The sequence below is a fragment of the Styela clava genome, chromosome 11 (genome assembly GCF_964204865.1).
Source record: "Styela clava chromosome 11, kaStyClav1.hap1.2, whole genome shotgun sequence".
Lineage (NCBI taxonomy): Eukaryota > Metazoa > Chordata > Ascidiacea > Stolidobranchia > Styelidae > Styela > Styela clava.
In genome coordinates this window covers 5910988-5928554 of record NC_135260.1, presented here as the reverse complement: position 1 = coordinate 5928554, position 17567 = coordinate 5910988, and the positions used below count along the sequence as shown (strand labels likewise).

Sequence of the window (17567 nt, the reverse complement as noted above, 5' to 3'; positions counted from 1 at the left end):
CATATTTCCTAGAAACGATCGTAATATATTAACTGTATTTTTGCAAATTACCTCATTTCATTCAAAACAAGCACACTTGCGAGGAACTATTGCGCACTAACTTGCAATGAATTTTAGGTCAGATAGATAAATATTTGAAATAGACATAGAAAAAAAATGTAAAGTAAATTTTTATCACAATAATCACGCATTGTCTATTTTTATTGGTACTGTATTACGAAAATTTTGCAATATTTCATTTATAGAACTTACCACGAGCACAATTTCATTCCCTCTGTAATATGGACCAATAATAACGAGTCCGCTTTGTCAATCTATCTCTATTCAAATACCATAACTCGATAATGATCATTGCCTTTCCCGGTGCACAAAACTACTTTCAGTATCGTAATAGGCACCATAATTATGAAACAACAAAAACCTTTTGTACGACATACTGCTAGTTTAACCTACAACTGCACCCTTTTTTGTTTTATGTACTTTTATTAAATTACCCATGATTTATTCACCAGTATCCCTGCCCTCCCCCGCGCACGGGGGCAAAAACGATATATCCATAAAATAAATGCAATTGGGATTTTTACCCTGAATAAATGATTGAAATGAACATGTAAAAGTATACCAAGTCAATTTAAATAAAAAATACGGCTTATTTACTGAGCCAACCCTTCAAAGAAATATCACCACACCCTTACTGGTACTAAAATTTATAATCATTCTGTGCACGAACATTGATAGCAAATCTTCCTGCCAATTACGCTATTGATGATTCTGTCACCAGAATGTAATAACATAATCACGCACACTACTTCGTTCGTAACTTTCAACTGCCTCGAACAACTTGCAATCTTATTAGTACAATTTTAGTTGTCGCTCAAGTCAAGCTATGGAACAATATTCAGTATGTTTACTAAGATTTTCATGTTATTTCATTTTGCTGTTTTGTTACCCACGTAACTTTTCAATTGTAACTTTATCAGTATCCAACATGCCTCCTTTTCAGACAAACTTGCAACACAAATAAACAACCCGATAAAAACTATATATATATAAGATGCCTGAATACCCATAATTTCTAGTACATTTTATGTTATTTTTCTGTGTAAATTGACAAAATATCAAGCTCATTTTTACGTCCACAGTAATATTATCAAATGGGCGAAGGCTAATTTATTACCCTATTATAAGCGTCAGTGCGTACTAATGGTTTTATTAGCCCGTAATATTGGGATAAATTAATTATCTGTTATTGTCTTCAGAGAGCGGTCAGAATATAAAACAGTTATTATTGTTCGGCCCGTGCATCTTCCAATATTCTGTCAAGCGTGGTTGATTTACATCAGAAGAAGTCGCGCTAATTACTTGTCGTCACCTGTCAAATGATTGGATTAACAACAAGTCAATTATCGTGAACTCATTTCACGCACATTAAATTATCTAGGCCCTTAAACTGTGCCAACTTTGTTGTAAAGGATAAAATGCGTAAACAAAATTAAAGAGTTTTTTTATATGCTGCAAAGGCTTATTTGAATATACCAGCAGAACTTCGCTTTGCCCAATTTTTCACGAGCGTTTATAAATATTTCTACTCAGAACAAAGCTCTAATTGAGTAACGATGGGACGTTTGGAACTACTAATTTTGAAAAGTTCGTCATTGGCTTCACAATTTATCATGGCACCATAGTAATTCGGGGCTTAGAAGTCAGAGATAGAGATAGGGATGCTCCAGAAGTATGCGAACCAAGATGGCGGACATCGGAACGTAACAGGTTAGGGTTAGGCGATAATTTTTTTTCAATTTTCCTTATTTTAGTCCTATTATCAGTTCGAAGACTAGCCAAGAGCCTCCCGTAGTATTTATACCTAAAATTATGGCATAAACCTAACCTAGTACACATATTACATTCCGATGTCCGCCATCTTGGTTCGCATACTTCGGGAGCCCCGAGATAGGATTTGCATATTTATTCCGGGGGTTGGGACAGTCGGCTTTATCATATGTCACCAGCACGGCCTCTCGTCCGGTTATCAGTTCATGTCGAGTATGGGATTATTCAGCCAGGTATTTGATTGGAATACATGAACTTGATGATGGAGGAAGCTGTACCCGACCAGCGGGTATGTGAACCACCCTACGGCGGCGAGGAGTCCAGCAATCATGTCGCGTTCTCGGGGTAATTAGAGGTGTCGTGGGCTGGTGGCGAGAGTATTTCTAACTAACGCTTAGTTCGATGCGCTACAACGCCGTATTCTTTTGCCTATACCCTACATTGTCTTATGCCATAACCACTTGAACATAGCGCTGGAGGGAATATTCGAGTAAATCGCAGTCTGGAGTCGGAGCGGAGCAGAATTGTTTACTGAATTCATTGACCTGAAAGAGCTACTAATAACTCAGAGTATGGTACTTTTCAGCGGGCCAGAGACGTTGCTCAAATTTTAATATATATATAAAGGAGCGAGTTGTACTTTGCTCGCGACCGGTTTTGGAAGAACTAACACTGCATCTGCTTCTATTATGAACGTTTTAACCATTACCAGCTGTGTTTTGATAATGTCATTGTTATCTTTTTAACGAATTTTGTTGTTTGGCAATTTCACAATTCATATTTATACTAAATAAGATATTCGGCGTCATGCACGAATGTTCATTTGCGAGCAAATTTCTCCTGTAGCTATCCACGGTTTTGTGATGAAATTTTTCTATTATAAATGGCATTGGAATAATTGTTTACTCGGGAAGTGGAAAAAGGTGCGTGCTGTCTTATAGTGTGCGTATAGTTGCTGATAGTTGCGTCCGTCTGCGTTATTTTGTATGCGCAAAGCGTTGAGTTGTTTTCTTGAGGTGTTGTCACAGTCGAATATTGTAAACTTCTGGAATAGGAAGATTTGCGACAACACGCAGTGTGTATATTTCAATTTTCATTATTCACATTTTTATAATTTATTTAAACCTGTTAGAAAGTGAATTAAAGTATTCTCGAACTGAACTACTATTTTGAATTGGCAATCTATTTTCAAAATACAGCGACTAATTTTTCAACTCTTCCATAAACCCTCCGATAATAGGTTGTGATAACATGACTTATAAACCTCGCTCTTTGTCGACTCCAAGCCCATAACAATTACACTATTACGATTCGACGCGCCTAACCAAATGCTTTTGACCATGCGTTGCAGAATGCACAAGGATTACAAAATCGACAGTCACCATTCTCACACGTACATCATTCGTAACCTCAACTCATTTTACAATTTATTTTCTGGCAACTTGAGCATAAAAACGAAAAGTGCAAAAAATAAACTCAACATATATATAGCAACAAAATGAAAAAGCATTGATCTAGTGATGGCTTAATTATCATCCGTGATTGAATGTCACCTGATGGGGCTGCTCTAACAATACTAGGGTATTTTTTATTCAATTATTCGTGTTATGACGACTTACCAATTGATATTGCCACATGACGAGCATGGTGAACAAGGTGGGTGGCTTCAAATCAAACGATCATTCATGAAAAATGTGTGTAAAACTGTAAAGAAACCGCATCGTGGCAGCATAATAAGATACTGACTTGTGTTATTTTATACTTGGATAGAAAAGTATTTGCCGCAACAAACACGTTCCACTCGAATTCATTTTTACAAAATTTCCAAATGAGCACTATAAATTATAAACTATTGTTTCGTCAAAGCATTTTTATTACAGCATTTTAAAATATGGCTTTAGAAACAATTTTTCAAGAAACAAAAAACGTAAAATGAAATCTGACTTCACACAATACGTATCGTTCAGATATGATTGTTCAAAAAAGAAGTGAATGGTAAAAAAAATACGAACACTTGTTATAACATATACGAAAGAGCAAAAGAAATAAAAAAGTACTTTGCACTTTTAAATGCTATTCAGACTTCGGATCGAACTAATAGGAAGACATCCAAATATATATTCACCCCCATTCCTTATTAAGCAATCGAGTTCATCTGTAGTCTGTCCTTTATAAGCTTATAACTTTTTATTGCAAATATAACAAGTATTTTTCTACTCTTTTGATCGAAATTTATAGCTGTCACCAAGAGCAGTTGTATGTTCGATTGGACTCCATGGGGGTCTGGTCATTATGTTTGAAAACTCTTGTAGATGAGCAAATCGAATGAACGACTCTCAATTTGTAAACAATCTAAGCAGCATAATAACAATACTAACTGATAGAATATGGTACAATGGCGAAAAATAAAATACAAATATTGATATACAAAAAATAATGAGACAGAATAAAAATAGCACCATTTAAATTAACTAAAGTAAATAGAAACGAAGAAGCAAGATTCACAATTTCCGTGGAAACTCCGCATCAGTATTGTGAGATACCGGAATCTGACATTGACAGACTTGTCATTTTTAGCTTCGGGGATGACTAAAATTTTCTTCTACAACATGATTAAAAGCGTTGCCACAGAGTAAACAAATTTTACGAGAAATTCTATGCTCTAACGAGCGACTTAATGCCTTTCTACGATTTTATATATAGGTCCTGCGATGCATTACGGAGGGCAGTGGATAGCGATTCCGAGAATCACGCCTCAAGCGCATTACCATTTTCATTGAGGATATACGTGATTTATTCGATGTTCACGGTCCATTCAATTGAAAAGTATTCAAAATCACGTAATCCATGAACTTGTGAACATGAACTTGAATCCATGAACTTGCTTATGAACACCAATGGAAGACAAAGTCAGATTTATCAGCCGTCGGATTTTGATGTATCGAAACCTATTTGTGGCAACATAAAAAATTAAACGACCGGCGTCTGAACATCATCTAAATAGCACGGAATTTGTAAAATGAGCTTCAATTCAAGGAAGTTCATAAACTTAGCATAGTGCAAAGATTAGGTCTTTTGAAAAATATGCGTAAGGGAATATTTTTCTGACGGTATGGTACAAATAAGCTTAACCATACATACAATTCTTGAAATTAAATACTTTAATTGAAATCTTCATTGACATGCCTCTTGGCATTTGGTTTATTGGATGCACAAGATAATTTGATGCTTTTGATGATTTTAATTCAAATTTATTTCTTGAGATACACAAGCCGGATAAGACGCCTAAATGATATGGCGGTGTCCGGATATTAGTTTCGGAGGTAACTAATTTTGTTCGCTTACTTCACATCAAGTTGTATTAAAGGGACGGAAGCCTATGGGCAGGGGGTATATTAACTTGGCTAACACGGACAGTACCCGAACTCGTAATATAACTAAAATAAGGAAAGTTGGAATCAAATTATGCCCCAACCCCAACCTCGTACACACACTACGGGAGTACTAACGCAGCAAAGTTGAACTTAAATGGTTTGGCCAAATATCAGCAATAGATGTTTATGATCCGAGTCTTTAATATTCCGCAATATGCCAGTTTCTAATACATTGAGTGCTTATAGTCAATTATAATCTATTGCATCCGGACTTGTTGAAAACTGCAAATTCTCGACGCCGAGCAAGCACCTCGTCCAATATTAGCTGATATGGGAGTCTACCGTCTGAATTATCATATTCAATACAACTGTATCGGTTTCTTCGATGAAGTAATTACAAACGGCCTTGGTTTTGATTTAGGTTTTTCAATTGGTTTCAATCCTTTGCCGAACGACGAATACGGTTGCACTGCAATTCCGTTATGCTTCTGTTCTGCGAGGGTTACCAGATTTCCACTTTCATCAAGGTTCAAGGACATCGGTCTTCCACGGTTGTTGTAGGTGGTGGGTAAAGGTTGTTTCGTGCTCTGGCTAACAACATGACGTGGTTTTACGTCATCACTTGTAGGCTTTTTCGGTCGTAACTTTGGCGGCTCGACGTGTGATATGGGAGGTGTATTATATGACATTGGAACTTTTGTTTCTTGTATTAAATGTTTTGCGGGCTCGACGTGCAATACTTTACCTTTTGTTGAATTAACCTCTACGTGTTTAAGTCCCTTGGACGAATCATCAAGAATTGATTGAGAGATATGCGGTTTATCTGGAGTACGATTCAAATACTTCGACATGTACGGCTGAACTCGCACGTAATAATCAGAAGCGTCGGAAACAGGACGTCGGAGCCCGGATCCTGTTGATTTTTTTGTGATATTGGAGTTATTTTGTAGCGGCGAATAACTTGATGAATTAGGTGATGCAATAGGTGTTGACGTGCAGGTGAAATTGGTGTATTTTTCAGGTGTCGACGGGAAAGCTTGTTTTTCTTCCATTTGCCCCCAAGATTTCCTATTTGATTGATACTGGGAACCTGTATTCATCTCGGCGTTGGTTTTAATAACGGCGGGTTCGAACGAATTTGGTGTGTTTACTTCAGATGCGATAGGGCCATCTGAATGAATGAAACTTTCGAAATCGTGTTGTTTTGTTGAGAAATCCGTAACTCTCTCAGTATTATGTTCATCCTTGCTAGTATCCAGACGATTACTAAACGGTGAAGGCGGATCAATTAATTCGCTGGAAGCTGCGTTATTATTTTGCGTTTTTGTTTCTTGATTTTGTATCACTTTGGAATCGTATTTTTTTCTCGATTTATCAACCTGAGCATATACTGGCTCCTCTTGCAGCTGCTCTTGTTGAGCTGTTTTAATCATATCCTGAGTGAGAGCGCTAATTTCGTCGACATGTTTGGAAATTCTCTCCTCTCTACGCCTCAGTGATTCTTCTCTCGAATCTTTCCCTTCTCTTGTTTTCTTCTCTTCCTTTTTCTTTTTTCTTCTCTCCTTTCTTTCTTTATCTCTATCGGAATCTTTCGTTTTCCTTCTCTCTCGTTTCTTTTTTTCTTTTTCGCCATCCGTGTTAGAATCTCTCGAATTTAGTCTCTTGCTTCGTTTCTCTTTCTTTTTTTCTTCTCGAGAATACGACTCCTCGACCGGATCGGCTTCGTCATCAGTGGTATGGATGCTGAATGATTGAATGACCTCATCAAGCTGCATAATGACGTCATGAGCGAAGGTACCGTAATCATCAGCGTTTTCATTCGATGGTCGTTGGACGTCGCTATGATGAATATTATCGCGAACTTCGGTTGTAATGTCGTCACCGTTACGTAAGCGAAAGTCGTCATCAGTTTTGTTGACGTCCTGATTCTTCTTGGACATGTCGGTAATAGTGTATGCAGGGGATGTTGGCGACGAGGATAAGTTTCCAACTAAATCTATAATACTTCCAACACTTTCCAAACTTTCGAGACTATATTTTCTTGACATGTCGTTAACAGAAGCGTATCCATAATCTACCGCCTCTTCATTTTCGTCCATCGTTGTTTGTTTGGTTGACTGATCGAACTCTTCTTCCAACTGATCGTTGTCAGAGAACTCGCTGTCGATTACTTCCACGACACTAAATAAAAAGAGAAAGTTTAAAAAGTTAAAACCATTCGTCATATCATACATTATATACACTTCTTTGTATTCAGAGAAAATCATCCTCATATTTCATCCTCATATTTTATCTCAAATTCAGGGACAGCAGAACAATACCGCCACCCGTCCCGACGCACACCAGTAAAATGTGATCTTTGGGCCAACGTTTATTTTTCCCCTTTCGATCCAAAAAAGTTTACGAATCTTTTGTCGCGAAAACTTACTTTTCTCCTTCAAGTGGATGATCCTTCAATACTTCTTCTAAACATTGGATGCTTTCTCGCTCCCTGGGAGTCAACGCTCGCATGCTCGGGCTTCCGCTTTCTCTGCTGGCCTGAAGTTTGAATGTTCAGTATATGAGATTGATTGATGAGAGTTAATTTTAAAAAACCAGCTTTTCGTTTGTCGACAAAACTTATAACAACGGTTTTTATAATTATAAGTTGGCGAGGTGAGTCTTCTCTAGATCATTGAATGAAACTCGTTGAGTTCAAATTAATAATAAATAATCCCAAATTGTTGAAAATGTAAGATTTTTACAATCAGTCAATGGGAAGTTCGTTATGTTACTTGTGTATATGGCTCACAACTAGGTTTTATTAGAGCAATTCTACGGGAGAATCATGATCAGATTCTTACCGGCTTTACACATTTTACCTGATTTGTCAATTAATCATATGGGGTTCCATAATGCCTTTCATATTGTCCATAAGGGAATTTATTGATACCTTATATTGTTTCGGCCCTCACAGATGTATCAAATAAAGTAAAAATACGTAAATAATTGTTGATAAAAAAACTGGTTAAGATATATTGAGAACTCGCTTCATAACAAAATTGGGAGCTCCTGGAGAATGTGCACCAAGATGATGCACAACCTGAACGTGGTATGTGAACCAGGTTAGGATTCAGGTTGTGCGCCATCTTGATGCACATACTTCGGGAGCGCCCAAGATTGAAGTTGTAAAGGGACTTTATGGACACTTTGTACTGCCTTGCTGATTTATCATACGTTACCTTTCGTTGTTGTTTAATAGTATAAAGTCCACTGGCTCTTGACTGTTCCTGTTCGCTACTTTTCTTTCTAGGTTTCTTTGACTTTCTCTTATTGTTATTATTTGTTTCTTTCAATTCTTCGTCTTTCGATTTATATCCGGAGTCACCTTTCGACATACGCCATGATGTGTTGATGCTGGGTTGTTCTAACGAAAAATGAAAATAAAATTGATGAACTTGTGGATGTACTATATTTATAGTTGACTATATATCACTAAAATTTGCTCGGAGTGGTTCTCACTCAATACTAGTTACCCCTGCTTTTTAGAGAGTAAAAAAGGTGATAAAATTTTGTGCGTCTTGCTATACAGAGTCGTAGCCAGGAATTTTCAGAGAATGAGAAATTTCTAATTGCCAAATTAGAACGTATCAGCTAGCGGCTCCGGTCGGATACTGGAAAACATGGGCCTTGGGGGTCTAAAAAGCGTTACAAGCTACGAAACAATTGCTATATATGATACAGAAAAATGCCTCTTTCAACATTTCAAAAAGAGAGGGGAAGACCCCCCTGGCTGCTATAACATAGAATTCTGGTTATTATGTGAGCCGGACTCAATGAATACCGGTAATTCTATCAAAATTATTATTTCAGTTTATTTTTGAGATTTTCTGCTCGTATAACAGCTTTATAAATTTAATTTATTAGTTCAATGTTAACGATAAATATCGTGAGTGCGTTAGGTTATTTTCTTGCTATTCTAAAAGAGAAGAAAGAGGTGAAAGAGGTTCAAATTTTGTCGCCAATCCAGCAATCTAAATTTATTAGTTCCCAATATGATTGTATTTTGTTCATAGTTACATAAGGTGTATTCAATCATCTCAAAAAAATCTTCATCAAAGAAATTTTCATAGCGGTTCATTGCTTATATAATTAGTTATAAAATGCCACGTGACAGACTGGAGAGAGAGGAAGAGGGAAGGAGGGAGCGAGAAAGGGAGAGGGTAGAGAGAGAGAGAGAGAAAGAGAGAATGCACAAATGTTTGTGCCACTGTTTACCTTCGTCGTCATGTTCAACAAAAACATTTTCATCAGCCCCATTAACTTTTTCATCATCAAATACAAAATGCGATCCTCTTCCGTTAACTACCCTATCAACGTAGTTTGACTGTCTTGCGTCACGATTCTCAATACTTCCGGGTGACAAAGGTCGTTTGTAATTTCTTGGAATATTCTAAACAGAAGTGAAAATGTGTTTTATATATTCAAATTACTTCAAGGTAAGAGTAAGAGTTTTAAATTTCAAATATGCGATTAGTATTATGTTTATTACCATCAATTATATTAAGTGCAGCGCGGTGGTTCGATTACAGCACCGATTACATTTCACATTGCTTATTAAGAATGTCCATGATGCATAGGTTGCAACATAGTTGCTTGCCTAGTGCTATTTAGGATAGAATATTTGTTTGATATTTGTTTATTTGTGGTGAAACAATGGTTAGACAATGTTGAGCACATTCCCGGTCCTTCCCACCAAGCAATAGTAGCTTATTACCCGGCAATGGCTTTTTGCCTTGAGCCTTGTTTAAAGCGATAGACTTACACTTACGTCGTATCAAATCTACCTAGAACCTATCTAATAACTATCACATCAAAGGTGCTTCATTCGAATTAGAAGATTCATCAGGGCATGGATAATACTTTCCGGTCAGAAATAACCTGATGATAATTTGTTTGTTTTTTTCAATAAAAAATTATGAAAGACGGCGAGACCATCTTTACGGATCAAAAATTTAAAATTGTATTTGTATGAATTTCAAATCATGACGCGAATAGTAAGGTAAAAAGAGGTAGAATGTATGGAGTTGTGTGTTTCTGATTTGCGTCGAACGCATAATCAGTTTTATGGCGATGTTCAGCTGAAAACATGCTTGTGAACTTATATCTACCGGTTTAAAAATGAAGCTGAGGTTAAATAAAAATGTTGGTACTCCTGTAGTATGCGAACCAAGATGGCGGACACCGTAACGTAGTATGCGTACCAGGTTAGAGTTATGCCATAATTTTATTCCGATTGTCCTTATTTTAGTTCTATTAAGTGTTCGGCACTAGTCAAGTGACTTCCGTAGTATTTGTACCTGAAATTATGGTCTGACCCTAACCTGGTTCACATACTACGTTCCGGTGTCCGCTATCTTAGTTACATACTACGTGAGTACCAAAATTTCAAATGTAATATAGATGAATATGCAACAAATTTATATTTTAAATTCTTACATAAAACTATTCTACACGAAAGACAGATGTTATGCATTATTTCACATGCTTTCCCAATTGTTTGTTGATATTAAATCTTGCTCAAAAATTTCAAAAAGCATTTTTTGCGCATTTTCAAATTATTCAATAACCACATACACTGAAGTTGACTGATTTTCGATTGGATTAATTTATGATTAAACAACCAATGAATAATATAATAAAAAATAAACATACAATTTCTCCAAAAATTGGTTCCTCTTCGACAGCATGGATTTGCGAGCCATTGTTGTTGCGTGTATTGTCAGTTTCTGTTAGAGAAAAAACAAGTGTAAAATACATGCCAGAACGACCCTTAAAAATTATTTATAATCAATCCATACTATTTTAGTCAAGTTTTTCCAGCTTTTCTCCAAATCGAGGTTTGAGTACGAGGCAGTTATAGTAGGAGCTTTTGAGTTAATACAAGCGTAATCACAACAGCACACCCGAGATGATAAACAGAGAGAGAGAGAGAGAGAGAGTTTATTCCATTCGTCAAGCCACAAAACACACAATATATGCAAACACATATAAACAATAAATGACAGATGGGACAGGACAGATGGGACAGGACAGATGCTTTGTTACATGACTGGGAGGCAACGATAGGAGTTCATCAGAGTCTGTTGCCTCCCATACAATCATATTACTAACAACAAAATGATCCAACAGGCTCGTGATCCAACAAGCCGTGAGTGAAATGTTGAGTTTTGGTTGAACAGCGAATTGACCAGCGCCTTCAACTGTGATAGCAGCACAGTATGTTATCACTGTTTATTTATGGAAATTTTACTCGTGATAAAGGAAAAAAACTTTTTACCAGATGCAACGGTAGGTTTTAATTATATATAACAGCCAGAATTTGGTGACGGAAAATGAAAAGTACATTATTATACACCATGGAAGCCACAAAAGCTGATATTGGAATATAGAATTGCCAAAAACGAGTAGTTAATGTGGTTTCAGAGTAAAAATATCACGAATTTAAGTATAAACTCCAATCCTTGCCTACTGATCAATGATTGATAGTTCGACACATTTTTGGAGAGTATCAGTCACAAATGATGAATTTCTGAAATTGTATATTTTTGAGAATCCCATAATGCGAACAAATTTGACACCAAGCGATACTTTAAGTAGTTTATGTTTGGTTGATCGAGGTGGTTTTACGTGTTACGTTACACCAGGAATCCAATTTAATGTCATTCACCAGACATATACTTCTCCTTCTAGATATGAACGAGGAAATCATTACCAAGTTCATACGACGTACAGACGAAATGCTTCGCTTATTCTCACAATATATACTGTTACCGGCGCTCCATAAGTGAGTGTACCAATATTGAGGGAACGAATTTTTTTCGCCTACTCCATATCAAGTTGTTTAAAGGGACTGAAACCTATGGACATTGAGTATATTCAGTGGTGGGATTCAGCCGGTTCGCACCGGTTCTATAAAACCGTCTCAAAGAATTTTATGAGATCAGAGAACCGGTTAGCATTACTGGTTACTGCTAATATTCTATTTGTTCAGAACCGGCTGAAAAACATGGACTATTATGAAGGAACCGATTGACAAAAAATTTGAATCTCACCACTGGGTATGTTTATTCAATTGGCTAACACAGACAGTTCCCGAACTCGTAATAGAACTAAAATAAGGAAAATCAGAATATAACTATGGCCAAACCCCAACCTGGTACACATAGAACGAGACTACCGACTGATTGTGTACGTAAAGTCAAGCCAAAGATAAATGACCGTCAAACCCAACAAAATCAGTATGCCAGAGATCAGTGATAACTTTTTTAATTTGCGAAGTTTAGAATTTGATTTTGTAAGCAGACACCGCCAATAACCCGTTAAACAGCATTTACGTCGAAAATCTAAAATTATTTCTCAGTAAATATGTTTACAATAAGTGTTGAGTAACATTAAATACAGGAACTCAAAACAAAGTATTAACATTCCAGACAGACCTCCATTAGTCTGGTTTAACAAAGTCATTTAATTATGTATTCACGCAAAACTTTTGGTATTAGAGGATTTAGGAAGACACATTGAATTTTTCTAATGGCGCGGTTGATCTCACTCGAGAATACCCCTAACTTTACATACATTTAACAAAGCATGTACATTGTATTATATACAATGGTAATGTATTTATACATTTTTTCAGTATTGGGTCGCTATTTATACATCAAGAATGTACATCAAGAGTGATTTCTGAAAAAATGAATGCCTGTATAGAGAATTTTGGGGGAAGAATATTATTCGAACGCCTTCACAATAGTGTACCAAACTGATACATTTATAGAAGAGAACCTATCTGGCAATATTATCAATATTACATTCAGAACTATATCAAATACAAGTCATATAATGGAGCGCTATTTCTGCATGTATCTGGACCGTGCATCCGCCATTGTGAATCAAAGTAGTTGCTTGCCTAGAGACTATTCGAGAGTGAATATTTGTTTGATATTTGTTGTATGATCAACTATAGGAAAGGAGAATCTATCTAGCATTCAACATCGAACAGTTGTCGGTAATTTTTGCGAGAAAGAATGTAGTTTAATTAAAACACACTTGAGTAAACACTCGGAAGTATCAAAAAGTTTTATGGTTGAATGTTGTTTCATATTAATCATAAACTTCCGGCATCTCTGCGATATGTGCGACATTATCCGAGTTCTGTGTTAATCGGGTCACCCTATACGCAGCAAGGCTTATCTGGCCGTACGTGAAAAGGGGTAATTTGACACAGTCTTCCTGAAAGATTCAAAATCGAAGTATTGTGCAATTTGCAACCGTTCAAAAATCGATGCGCAGACAGTGACGTCGAAAAGTCGATACACCATGTCTAAATAGATTTTGTACGATCTTGCCGCAGCACGAACGTCATTACCAATATATGTGCTTACATAACATGGCATTTCAGGTATGCAGGTATATTTAGTATTCGTGATAAATGCGTAAGAATGATTGAATGAGTTTATTTGACGATAAAGCCTTAAATATACAAATAACTGGGAAACATTGGCACTCCCTGTTTTTCTCCGTCACTAATTTTTTGATCCTTTTGTTTGGGTAAGGTTAGAAAATCTTGAGTTAGGTTCAGTACTTGTCCCGCATTCTAACTCTCGTAATATAAGTAAGATGAACAGAATCAAAAACTGAAAATAAGTGTTGCGGTAAAACAATAGAGAAGTACCCATAAATTTATTGCAACCCTTCGCGAAGACTTTTTTTCGTAGGAGATAAATTGTTGCAATTGCAAACAACGCCATTTTAATTTTTGCTGGATTGTACGTTTTAGCTGCAAAATAAGCAGGAAGCCAGTGAAATTCGAATATTCTCCATCATTACAAATCCTACTCAATTTTTATTTCCCTTGAGAGGCGGTGGGGCCTGACTGTCCGCTGGAAAAAACTTGACGCTGAAAAATGACCTTCGATGAATGTTAGGCCAGCACAGTGGACTATCAAATATTCGCATCGACTTGCAAAATATTCGAACCGGTTTAATGTCAGCGCACTGTCAGTGTCTGAGCGATGGATTTATGTGTCTGCGTTGACAGTTATGTGTAGAATCCACCACATAAAAAGTCACATACAATAGCATATCTTCCAAGTATTCGAGACTCCCGCCAAAGATGGAGGCGAATCCCCTTTTTTGAAAGGCACTCTTAGAGAACTGTTTGAGTGATGAATCCTATGTTTTCAGTAATATATGTGTATGGAGGACCCATCAAATAAAAATTTACATACAATTACATATCTTCCAAGTATTCGAGATTCCCGGCAAAGGTCGAGGTGAATCCCTCAATTTTTTAATAAAGCCATATTTTCGAAACGCAAACTCATCGAACTGTCTGAGTGATGAATCCTATGTTTCAGTAATTTAAGATGACTGGAAGACTCATTACAATAAAAAGGTCACATATACTGTACAATTACATGGCTTTTAAGTTTTCGAGATTCAATTCGAATAAAATATTTGATTCGACTGTGAAATTATCAAGTATTCTAAAACGCCCAGCCCTAATTATGGATGTTACCACGAGCATCGATTTCCTTGTTTATTACCGTAACTATGACCAATCAGCAAAAAGTCAATCATGACGAATTGAAATATTTGAAGCACTTCGTTCTCTTAGAGTTAGACATGTAATCAAGCATGGTTGTAAATATTGCCTTTTTTTTGCGGTTTTGCATGTTATTTGTCAGTTTTCAGTTTTGTTTTCAAAAAATAGTTCTACATGAAGTATTTTAATTTTCATTATGTCTTCCTATGAGCTTTAGTTTAGTTGCAAAAATCAAAAATCCTTTCCCGGAAACGTGCGATAGACTAGGCTAGGGCTACTCAACCGGCGGACCGCGGCCAGAATCCGGACCTTTCCAGTATTCGATTCGGACCGCGTGTGATTTTTTTTTTGGAGGATTGTCTCCATTTAATTTTGGATAGGTAAAAAAAATGTGGAATATTTTGCGGTTACTCAGTTTTCCACAATTTTCTCAACTTTTTAAAATGAGAAGATAAAATTACAAAAATATAGTTAGGGCAGTTTGAAATACATTTTCTGGCCAGGCTGGACGCCAGAAATTTTCGAGTTTTGTATATGGACCTTTAGCAAAAATAGTTGAGTAGCCCTGGACTAGGCTAAAATGTACATTCTAACAGTACGTGTAAGCGGCACGTGGTTGCATATTTTAATAAAAATAATGGTTTTGAGCATGTAAATCAGTTTTTAAGTGTCGACTGTCCAAAACACTCGCAAAATAGGCATCCAAACTTTTGCAATGGTATAGTATTGGGAGAATTTTTCTGGGGTTAAGTGTCAGGTAAACATTCATTAGCGAACAGCACGCAAGGAACATTAAAACATAAGCTCTCAGTCATTCACCTGATAAACTTGACATCATCGAATGTAACGATTCCTCTCTTCTTTCTGATCTTCTCTGCTTCAAAGCAGGCATCCCACGTAGATCTGACGTTACATCCTCCGGTACGACCGGTTTTTCAGATTTGGAGCGTCGGAACCGTGAAAACATGACGTCATTTATTGGTGACGTCACAGACGCCTGACAATTGAACTATATATAATATCTAAGTTTAATAAATGAACTGTTAAAAAGAAAAATTGTGAATAATTTGAGTTTAATCTTCATTGCCCTGGACTGTATTCAGAACACTCATTCTAGGAGTCTTAGATTGATTGGCAAAAAATCGATGTATCTTTTTATTTTTATCAATAGAGGTTACGCGAGACTAACTCCCAATTCTTCCTCAATGCCTCTGCTCTAGTGGATTCGTATGGGCATAGAGAAAGGATACTGTAGCAGGAATAATCATTGACTACACTATGCAATTCAAGAATCCTGCTGCACAGAAACACAACTGTAACACGATGACGATGTTGCGAACCGCTTGTCTGACGAAGTCTGATTTTGATTGATTAAGACGAAACGTTACAGAAATACCTTTGTGTTAGTGTGCAGCAGCACTCTTAAAATTGCATAGTATGGTCTTTTTATTTCATTGTTATTCCGGCTAAATAAGTTTTAAAGTTTTATGTGCAAAATATCACGCAGGCTTATGTTGTCGTTCGGTTGCTGTCAGTTTTATTTGAGGTTGATGCAGTAAAATACTGTGTATTAATAGCGTGTAAACAAGAACACACCATGAAAATGCCTGATATTGATTACAATACATTTAGACCTACCGCTGTTGTACGGTATAAAAATGAATATGTCAGAATATAAAAAAAAATATTTTTTGTGAAAGAAATATACTAGGGGAACGGCCTCCTCTGCCAGAGAAAGTCATGTCGCCATGTCCCCAAGTAGCAGTTTTTCTCATGCCACAAAATCCCAATGACGTCATTTGGTAATTTGGAGAACGTAATATACACGATAGAATTGATTGAACTCAATTGACACGAACTCTTGCGTATACATTCAAAATGCAACTATGTGGAAAGCTATATATCATTGAAAAACTTGGCTTAGAAAACGTATAAAACAATTAAAGATTAAAATAACGGATTCAATCCGTGACAAAATTCAAGTCTCCATTTCAGACAGCCATTGTACATACATTGAATATATCTGTTGGTTTCACTGTATTTCCAACTTAGGCACGAAATACAGGCACGATTTGATGAACGGAGTCAATAATAGGTCAGAAAATTTATACGCGTGAACATGGACGTGAACAAAGTCAGACATATTTGCTTGTGTGATTGAAGATGTCGTAACTTCAAAATATTTGAGTCTGAAATATGGAAGCAACCGGTTTGAATAAATTGACTCCACACCACATCATGAGTATGTTGCTGCTCTTGTGTTAAAATCAAGGAATATTCGAGACCAAAAATCTGGCATGTCAAACTTGGGTACACCTGTAGTATGTGAACCAAGATGGCGGACCAGGTTAGGGTTAGGCCACAATTTCAGGTACAAATACTACGAGAGTCACTTGGCTAGTCCCCGAACTCGTAATATAACTAAAATAAGGAAAACTGGAATAAAATTATGGCCTAACCCTAACCTGGTACACATATTATGTTCGGGTGTCCGCCATCTTGGTTCACATACTACTGGAGCGCCCAAACGTGTGATAACAACGTATTCATATCGAAGCACTCACTAATACCTGACTTGAGGGGCTGAGAGTTGAACGTCAACCTATATTTAAAGGCGTCTCAAATGAAATAATTAATGTATTAAGATTTAATGCAGAAAGATACTGTTTATTTGCAATTTTTTAATGCCAAAATGAACGCAGAAAACCTATATCAAATCATAACTATTCGCATATATATACATCCGTATATAAATCATATAGCAGTTTCACAGAGGA

General features: G+C 36.6%; 1 protein-coding gene across 1 annotated transcript; it reads right to left on the bottom strand.

The window, feature by feature from the left end:
- Nucleotides 1-3240: 3240 nt before the first annotated feature.
- LOC120347483 (uncharacterized) lies at nucleotides 3241-15826 on the bottom strand. The gene is made up of 6 exons (XM_078117816.1): nucleotides 15610-15826; nucleotides 10899-10972; nucleotides 9462-9636; nucleotides 8426-8610; nucleotides 7633-7742; nucleotides 3241-7385 (listed from the first exon to the last, which is right to left on the bottom strand). The coding sequence occupies exons 1-6, from the start codon at nucleotides 15755-15757 to the stop codon at nucleotides 5564-5566; spliced, it is 2514 nt and encodes an 837-aa protein (XP_077973942.1). The 5' UTR covers nucleotides 15758-15826; the 3' UTR covers nucleotides 3241-5563.
- Between the last annotated feature and the right edge of the window lie 1741 nt (nucleotides 15827-17567).